The sequence below is a fragment of the Oculina patagonica genome, chromosome 5 (assembly GCF_052425735.1).
Source record: "Oculina patagonica isolate OP01 chromosome 5, crgOcupat, whole genome shotgun sequence".
NCBI lineage: Eukaryota > Metazoa > Cnidaria > Anthozoa > Scleractinia > Oculinidae > Oculina > Oculina patagonica.
In genome coordinates this window covers 24,856,916-24,866,518 of record NC_135762.1, presented here as the reverse complement: position 1 = coordinate 24,866,518, position 9,603 = coordinate 24,856,916, and the positions used below count along the sequence as shown (strand labels likewise).

Below are 9,603 nucleotides of genomic sequence, written 5' to 3'. Positions count from 1 at the left end.
GTATGACTTGGTTGGAGAGTTCCTTATGAAACTTATGTTATATCAGAGCAGCTTATTGACCTCGTGGTAGATTATTCTGTCTGTCTTGAGTGGTGAGTTCCTTATGGAACTCATGCTATATCAGGGCAGCATATTGACCTCGAGCTCGTGGTAGATTATTATGTCTTCCTTGGGTGGCGAGTTCCTTATGGAACTCATGTTATCTCAGGGCAGCATATTGACCTCGTGGTAGATTATTCTGTCTGACTTTGGTGGTTAGTTCCTCATGGAACTGATGTTATCTTAAAGCAGCATATTGACATCGTGGTAGATTATTATGTCTTACTTGGGTGGTGAGTTCCTCATGGATCTCATGTTATCACAGAGCAGCATTTTGACCCCGTGTTAAATTATTCTGTGTTACTTGGGTGGCGAGTTCCTTATGGAACTCATGTTATCTCAGAGCAGCATAAAATACAATACAATACAATACCATACCATACCATATCATACCATACCATACCATACCATACCATACCATACCATACCATACCATACCATACCATACCATACCATACCATACCATACCATACCATACCCTTACCGTACCCAAATTCGCAAGTAGGCAATCAGAAGCGCCATCTACTGTCCTGATATCCTACGATATCAAGTCACTGACCTGATATGCCGCCATATCACGGTCACTTTGAGGTAGTGTTACTGTACGATGAATTGAAAAGAGGTTTTACCAATTAAATAAAATAGAACTTCGTAATTTAAATTTAGCGGTGTTTTAGCGGGTCGTAAAAAGAGAAAAACTTTCCCGCCAAAACTAAACTTTAGCGCGCTCGCCAACTGCGCGATGTTTGCCGACGAGTACTCGGCTGAGACATTCAGACTGAAAAAATTGGAGTCGGAATTTCTAAATTTTTCGCTTAATTTTTATTTTGAAAATTTAGAGAATGAAACTCTAAACAAACGAGTGGAAAAAATGCAGAAGAGGAACTTGGTAAAAGTGTTGAAGACCAAGTCAACACATTTTGCAGTACGTACCCTAATTTGTAAGCATGGTTTCAACAGAGCGATAAATATAACCGGATATTTGGCTGAATTTGGGTACGGTAAATACCTAATCGTAGCTTTTTGGTACACTTTTGGTACGCTTTGACCAAACTCGCCTGATATGCTACCGAAGCGTATCAAGAAGGTACGATTAGGTATAAATACCATACCATACCATACAATACAATACAATACAATACGTGCATACAATATGTTCATACGTGGGACGAGGTCTCCCTGTATGTCCGAGGCAGAGAGGCTCATGTATAAAACGTAGGACTTAAAAATTAAAATACACTAAAGCAATTTGACCTCTTGGTACATTATTATGTCTTACTTGGTTGGTGAGTTCCTCATGGAACTCATGTTATCTCAGAGCGGCATATTGACCTCTTGGTAGATTATTATGTCTTACTTTGACCACGTGGTAGATTATTCTGACTTACTTGGGTGGTGAGTTCCTCATGGAACTCATGTTATCTCAAAGCATCATATTGACCTCTTGGTAAATTATTATGTCTTACTTTGACCACGTTGTAGATTATTCTGTCTTACTTGGGCGGTGAGTTCCTCGTGGAACTCATGTTATCTCAAAGCATCATATTGACCTCTTGGTAGATTATTATGTCTTACTTTGACCACGTGGTAGATTATTCTGTCTTACTTGGGCGGTGAGTTCCTCATGGAACTCATGTTATCTCAGAGCAGCATATTGACCTCTTGGTAGATTATTAAGTCTTACTTGGGTTTTGAGTTCCTCATGGAACTCATGTTATCTCAAAGCAGCATAGTGACCTCGTGGTAGATTATTATGTCTTACTTTGACCACGTGGTAGATCATTCTGTCTTACTTGGTTGGTGAGTTCCTCGTGGAACTCATGTTATCTCAAAGCATCATATTGACCTCTTGGTAGATTATTATGTCTTACTTTGACCACGTGGTAGATTATTCTGTCTTACTTGGGCGGTGAGTTCCTCGTGGAACTCATGTTATCTCAAAGCATCATATTGACCTCTTGGTAGATTATTATGTCTTACTTTGACCACGTGGTAGATTATTCTGTCTTACTTGGGCGGTGAGTTCCTCATGGAACTCATGTTATCTCAGAGCAGCATATTGACCTCTTGGTAGGTTATTAAGTCTTACTTGGGTTTTGAGTTCCTCATGGAACTCTTGTTATCTCAAAGCAGCATAGTGACCTCGTGGTAGATTATTATGTCTTACTTTGACCACGTGGTAGATCATTCTGTCTTACTTGGTTGGTGAGTTCCTCGTGGAACTCATGTTATCTCAAAGCAGCATAGTGACCTCGTGGTAGATTATTATGTCTTACTTGGGTTTTGAGTTCCTCATGGAACTCATGTTATCTCAAAGCAGCATAGTGACCTCGTGGTAGATTATTATGTCTTACTTGGGTTTTAAGTTCCTCATGGAACTCATGTTATCTCAAAGCAGCATATTGACCTTGTGCTAGATTATTATGTATTTTTTGGTTGGCGAGCCCCTTATCGAACTCTCGTTGTCGGAGTGCAGCATATTGACCTCGTTCTAGATTACGTTTTGCATGGGGGTGATTTCCTTATGGAACGCATTGTATCTGACAACATATTGACCTCCTGGTACATTACTTTGTCTTCCGTGGCTGGTAAGTAGTAAATGGAACTTATTATAACTGAGGGCAGCATTTTAACCTCGCGGTAGAATATTATGTCTAACATGGGTGGTAAATTCCTTATGGAACTGACGTCATCCGAGGGCAGCATATCGACCGGACATGGGAGATTATTATGTCTTACCTGGCTGGGGAGTTCCTTATGGAACTCTTGTTGTCCGAGGGCAGCATATTGTCCTCGTGCTAGATTATGTCTTACTTTGGTGGTGAGTACCTTATGGAAAACATGTTTTCTGAGGGAAGCATATTAACCTCGTGTTGTATTATTATATCTTACTTGGGTAAATAGTTCCTTATGGAACTCATGTTATCTGAGGGCAGCACATTGACCCCGTGGCAGATTATTATGTGTTATTATGTCTTACTTTTGACAATCGATCCCAGAAGTATGCTTGTTTTCTAACTGTTTATTATAAAATTATTACCTACAGCACATTATTCACACAATCTTAAAGTTAATCACTACAGTGCTGATAAGCTCCTTAATTTTTTTTTTTTATTTCTTTGTGTTTAGAGCAGTTTCCAATGAGCTGTCGAGGCAAACCATGTCATAACTTGTCCTTTGCGCAGTTGGCCTAACACTTTACATACAATAGTTCACAAAAATAGCACGACCAATCAGAGATAAACATATAGCTTTTACAGCCAATCAGAATCGATCAAAACAGAACCTAGTTGTGACGTAACCTGGCTCTCGCTTTTTTTCCGTGTTTGGCGTCGTAGTATCACATTTCCGTGGCGAGATGTAATTGTTTCATTTGAGTCATTTGTGTTGATTTTAATTTCAGCCAATTATATTTGTCAGATTTGACAATGACTCCATGAATCGCAGACCTCGGGTTTTGGAGGCGGCCAGAGATCTTGTTCCCTGGCGCAGACCAGAGGATCGTGGGCTCTGGGGACTAGTGTGGACGTTGCTTTATGACAGTCTTTTGAAAACCACTCTAAAAATAGAAAAAATCAACTCTGCAAAACTAACAATGGTCTCAGCTTTCTCGTACAAAAAGTCAGAGAATACTCTTATGATCGACGAACATTTTACTCCAAAAGAAACTCATCAATTTAAATCTGAAGCCCGTGACCCCAAACTCTCCCAAGAAGCCATGTATTACTTTAAAATCTGTCGAATTTTTTGCTGTTAGTGCTTGATGAAAATCGTGGACGTTCAGAGTCACTGCCAGAAGAGAGGTGACAAAATTTGTAAAATTAACCACAAAAATTACCAAAAGCGACAGCTTAGATATGGTAAACACATACCTGGGATATCGGCGCTTTAAAAAATTCAAATGAGTGTAGTTCAACACGCATGCAAGTATAACGGTTAAAATGGGACTTAATGCGAAACCAGTTAAAAGCAACGAAGAAATTGAGGATTTGAACGATATTACTAACAACATTATGTATCTGGAGAGTGCAAAAAATAGAAGAAGCACCAAGGTCCAAAACGAAGGACGAGATTTCAACTGATGAAATATTGCCTTATAACCAAGGAAAGCTGGAACATTGTGCAGTGTAGAAATCATGATGACAGCGAGAATGGATTGAGTAACTAACCAAGCCAGCTCAAAATCTTCTGAATACGGGAACGCTGCATTTCTATCGCAGAGGAATGTAGACGTTTTTTCCTTGAAACATTCAAGGCAACGGATGAAGTACAAGCAGGTCCCAACCAATTGCCAACACAGCAACAGGCTAAAGCAGACTGCCATGAGCTTGTCCCAGGGAAGTTTTCTGTTCTTCTTTGCGTTTCTTAACCTCATATAGTTATGTGATGATTCATCCAAGAGTGGTCGAACAAGCTCCTCTTGTGTCGTCATGGTGACAATACCGCGCCTTCCTAAACAGAGTCAACCGGAAGAAAAAAGTAAAAAGACATAAATTATAAGTTATCGAATATAACACCGTACAAAGTTAACTAAGCATTGATGAGTAAGTATTTCATTGACTTCGAAAGACGCTTCCTTTCCATTTATTTTTTATAGCATATTATTGCTGGCTTTTCACTTTACCTACAATAACAACCTTTTCACCATTAGAGTCAAACCAAAATAAACTTTGCCTCCGTTTGTGACATTGTCGTAACATTGACGAAACTTTCGAAACTCTTTTGTGGCCGCTAAAGGTATGATTGCATACTCAGGATTGTTCAAAGTGATTTCACATACATTGAAATTTTTGCTTTCTGTTATTGCTTAGAACATCCATAAGCTGTGAAATAGTTATTAGAAGCAGCTTATATAGGTAACGAAAAGAAGACAATCATGCATCCGCTCGACCGTTTAGGTTGGCTTGATGTACCGCCAATTATTGCTCAGGGTTAACACTTTAAAATTAAAGAAATCCCAGTGCTGTAAATTTCCAAAACTTACGATCACACGAATGAAGTGACCGTCCGTTTAAAGTTTCGGCCCTCCGAAAGAAGCGTCACTCTTGGCTTTCTGTCAAATTTTCGTGGCGGAAGACCAAAACGGACTGTAATGTGGCAATAGCCTAAAAAAATATAGGGAGAATCTCCATCTGCAGTCTCAATCCTGTCCTTTTCTTAACTTCGTTTGTTCACATTGAACATGGAACCAACATTATTGACACGTACATGCAGTGACGTGGAGTTGTATCCGAGCAATTCAAATCCATTTAGCGAGTGATTTACAGTGTAATACAGTCTTGGTTTCAGAATTAAAAAAAAAAAAAACAGGAAAATTCCTAGAAATTTTGAAACATTTACGAACGTTCAGCCTCAACTCAAAACAAAGGCTGACTTTCCTCTAAAATGAAAGAAGAGTGCATCATGTATAATGTTTTGACTGACCTCTGTATTAAACACCTGGTAATCGACACAGGACTGCAGAAGTTTCTCCGTACAGTGAATAGATCTTGGGGAGGCGAATGAGAGTGCAGTCACTTCAGAGCTTAAAATTATTGCCGCTGCTTCAGTGTTCACTTGTTAACAGTACTGAGCTGAGTGCATAGAGAACATGCCGTTCCTTTATATTCTGTATTCCCGGCCCGACAACTGATGACGGCAATTTTAGTTACGAAACGAGCGATATAATCATTTATCGCTAGATGATATCAGTGATATTCTACCACCTGTCCGACAAAGTCTGAATATCCTTCATGGGCAACAACTATACAAGAAATTATTGAGTAGGATCGAGAGTAGGCCTTATCTAAAGCGTTCGTCGTGACTATGTTTTTAAAAAACCTTGTAATACGTTTGTTGTGTACATCAATTGGTCACATGTATGCAACTAGTGACAAAAGGAAGTATGAAATACTGCCACAAATCCAACAGGAAGTAGTTCTAAGTGCTGTTTCCAGTATCATTCGTGTAAGCTTCGAATAAACGCAGAAATAGCGCACAATATTGCGTAAAGAAAGACAACGCCGTGTAAAAGAATTCGTATTATCGAAAGTGAAAATAAGCCAGCTCTACATGAAAAGCATTTTGAGCTTAAAGATAAACTGATTACTACAATAGGAAAGCCTTGATCCTGTTGTTTTTGCGGCACTAATAAGACTTTGTTTATATGTTTCAGTTTAATAATCAAACCCTGCACACCAAACGATGTCATTTAATTTTTCCTGCATTTTTTGTCTCAGTTTGGTTCGAAATAATTCCTGTATTGTAGTTGCGGTTCACCCCGGTGGTCAAGGCAAAGCAGAAGCAAAACATAAAGGAAGTGCGGATATCAGTTTTAATCCCCCGTATCAGCAAAGCTAAGTATTGCTCCTCTTTATACATCCCATTTCTTTTACTTCAAAAGATGGGGTTATGGTTTTATAGCCCGTAAAAATTAAGAATAAGATTCAAACCGTTCTGTGGCATTTTTCTTGCAGTAGAAGTTAAATGCACGCAGAATATTTGAGTCCCATCTCAAATGTTAGACGAAGAGATTTTGTCCATTAGTCTCATCCGATAGGTGGTGTCTTGCCTGCACATTACCCCTACCCGGGTAGCCTGCGTAGCTGGCGGTATATCGCGGTGTTGTTGGGTTTTAAAACGCACACAAGCAAGCGGCGAAGCCGCGACAACTAGCGGCGCAGCCGCGAGTGGCTTGGGGAGGAGTAGTTGAACTCCTCCTTCCCAAGCCACTCGCAAAACATAAAGCAAAACATAAAGGAAGGACACTTTGTGCGCGTTTTAAGTGTGACGCTTTGTGCGCGTTTTAAAACCCAACAATACCGCCAGCTACGCAAGCTACTACCTGGGATTAAGTTATGTTTGGAAATGGAGGGTCGGGGAGAGCAATTATTTCTTGGTTGTAGCTATTCTTTGGTTTCTTCCGCCATTCAAATACTGGACCAAACTTGTTTCATTCATGGGCGAAAAACACAGCTTTGAACGGGCCTCGTTTTATGATCCTGTTTCCCGACTTAGGTCCTGGCTAAACTTCCGGTCTTCTCTCGTTGCCTTATTTAAGGTCTACGATAAGCCAATTACTTAACTCTATAACCAAAAAGACAATTTTGCTTGCAGTGATTCTCTGGGTTAGTTCATTACAAAGAAGATAAAAGCCTTATTTATTTGTCATTCCAAAGACATCAACATAATGGCTGCAGTCACATCTAGACTGCTAACTATAGTTAAGACGGCGTTAACAATAGTTAGCTATTTCGGTAATGTGACCGCTTCTCTGTTCGCCCTAACTATTGTTAAAAAATTTACGTCTCGCTGATCCAAAACAATAAAGACTAAGGGTGCGTTTCTTTGGGAAAAATCCGAATCCGGATTCTTGATCCAAAAACGGATTTTGCGTTTCTTTACCTATATCCGAAAATGGATTAATCTTGGATCAATGATCTGAAGAATCCACACTTCGAGTGGATACATCAGATCATATCTGAATCCGGATTTTTAGGATTCATGATCCGTGCGTTTCTTTGGGAAAGGATTCGAAAAAAAGTACCTTGGCCCAGCGGTCTTTGCTGTGAAAATACAGGTTCGCTCTTTGTAAACACTGCCATACGGAAAGTTTTAGGCGGTTATTTCGATCAAAATACAAAAATATTTCACGATAAAAGGAAACGGTAGCTTCAGATAGGTATGTAGTATCATTTTAAACGGGATACAGGTTTTTTAGAACAGCCACTGTGTGCCTACGGAAGTTGTATCCTTTTGAAATTGTCACGAGTGAAATTTGCACTGATCATTTCGCAATCATTCTTCGCTCTCAGATGCTTTCTCGTCACATTGTGCTTAACGCTAAATAAGATCTACTTCGACGTGTGGTTTTTGTAAAAGATTTTGTATGCTGAAATTATTTTAGCTAGGATACATTCGACGAAAAATAAATTTGTGCTGATATTATATGTTCTGTGCGAAATGTGTTTACGGGGTTGTCATGGCAAAAAATCCATTTTCGGATTATTCGTTTCTTTGGGAGCAAAGTATCCGTGTGATCTGAGATCAATAATCCAATTTTGGATTTTCCCAAAGAAACGCACCCTAACTATAGTTATACCCAAGCAGGGTTCATGGGTTAGTCTTAAGTTTACAAACGAAAAACCAATCAGAATGCGATATTTCTTTTCGCACGTGCGAGATGAACATAAATATGCAAAACAAAGCGTGAAAGGAAGGAAAAAAAGAAAAACAACATGCCAAGAAATTACATATCACCAATGTTAGCAAAAAAAAAGGCTTGAATTCTTCGGCTTCTAGCATCCTTACTTTATTTTATTTTCCTTCAACGTCGAGATGCCGTGCAAAAGTAGAAAAAATAGAGGAACAACTAGACACAGAACAACAACAAGGGCTGTCATGAGCTAACTAATTCGAAATTATTCGAAAGCTAATCAGCACTAACTATAGTTAACTGCATTGGTGTGACCGCAAAGACGACCGAAAGCACTAACTATAGTTAGGTATGACGTCACGTAACTTGAGACTAACTATAGTTCAACTTTAATTACCTCGTAGATGTGACCGCAGCCAATATGGGGACAAATTTGGTTGCGGATATGAACAAAACACCATCAGGAATTCGAAACTAATATGATACTACAGTTCGCACCAATTTATCCTAGGTTAAGCTCACCGTATATTTACAAGCCACCTACGGATTTCTCGCTTGCATAAAGCATATTGCATAAGTCAGATGTTGATGTTATTATACCGTGAAATTCCAACGACCCACTCAAATTATTATACTACGGCAAAATTCACTCAGTGTGGAATAATGATGTTGATTTTTAAAGATCCCTGTTCCAAGGACAATACATATATTACGTCATACCTTGAAGTTCGACTCGAAAGTTACGTAGTAGCAAACTCAATTTACGCGAAATCCATGTTGTACACAATAAACACATTTACTCGAAGATGGACACGGTAACTGAAAATAATAAAATTACAAACACCAAAGTGAGCATCAAAAAACTTAAGCCTGGTTTTCACTAGTGGCGCAAGCACAAGCGCAAGCACGAGCGCAAACACGCAAAAAGGACAAATTTTAATCCTTGTGCTTGTGCTTGCCGCAAGCATAAGCACAAGCATCAAAATGCAATGCGCTGTTATCCTTGCGCTTGTGCTTGCGCTTGTGCTTGCGTCGCTAGTGAACGTCATGAGGAAAACAGATAAACCACAAAGCAAAATAAACGAGAAACTTACAAAGACGAATGCATGTGACGACTTCAAAACCATAAAGACGAACCGCGAATTGCAACAACTTGGACAGTAAATTTACTGAATAAATTACGCAAAAGAATATCTACCGATATGCAAATGAATATTACATGTACAGAAATAGACTAAAAACAAAGGGAACTAATTAACACGAAAACTAACACGAAACTATAAAACTAAGACAAAAAGAAACGAAAAATTCTCTCGCCTACAAGTTACGAGCTCATATGCAGTAGCGATCATTAGTAAGAAAGTAACATT

The 9,603-nt window shown here is 39.1% G+C and overlaps 1 protein-coding gene across 1 annotated transcript; it reads right to left on the bottom strand.

The window, feature by feature from the left end:
- Window positions 1–3,145: 3,145 nt before the first annotated feature.
- LOC144653596 (uncharacterized) lies at window positions 3,146–9,386 on the bottom strand. Its single transcript, XM_078513634.1, has 3 exons — window positions 9,328–9,386; window positions 8,954–9,052; window positions 3,146–4,551 (listed from the first exon to the last, which is right to left on the bottom strand). The coding sequence occupies exons 2-3, from the start codon at window positions 9,027–9,029 to the stop codon at window positions 3,722–3,724; spliced, it is 906 nt and encodes a 301-aa protein (XP_078369760.1). The 5' UTR covers window positions 9,030–9,052; window positions 9,328–9,386; the 3' UTR covers window positions 3,146–3,721.
- Between the last annotated feature and the right edge of the window lie 217 nt (window positions 9,387–9,603).

Bases quoted from the DNA above. Each gene is read 5' to 3' on its own strand.
- LOC144653596 (XM_078513634.1), bottom strand. From the start codon at position 9,029: ATGTGTTTATTGTGTACAACATGGATTTCGCGTAAATTGAGTTTGCTA. The intron at 4,552-8,953 runs GTATGACGTAAT...GACTCTGTTTAG, and splicing joins CTTTCGAGTCGAACTTCAAG to GAAGGCGCGGTATTGTCACC.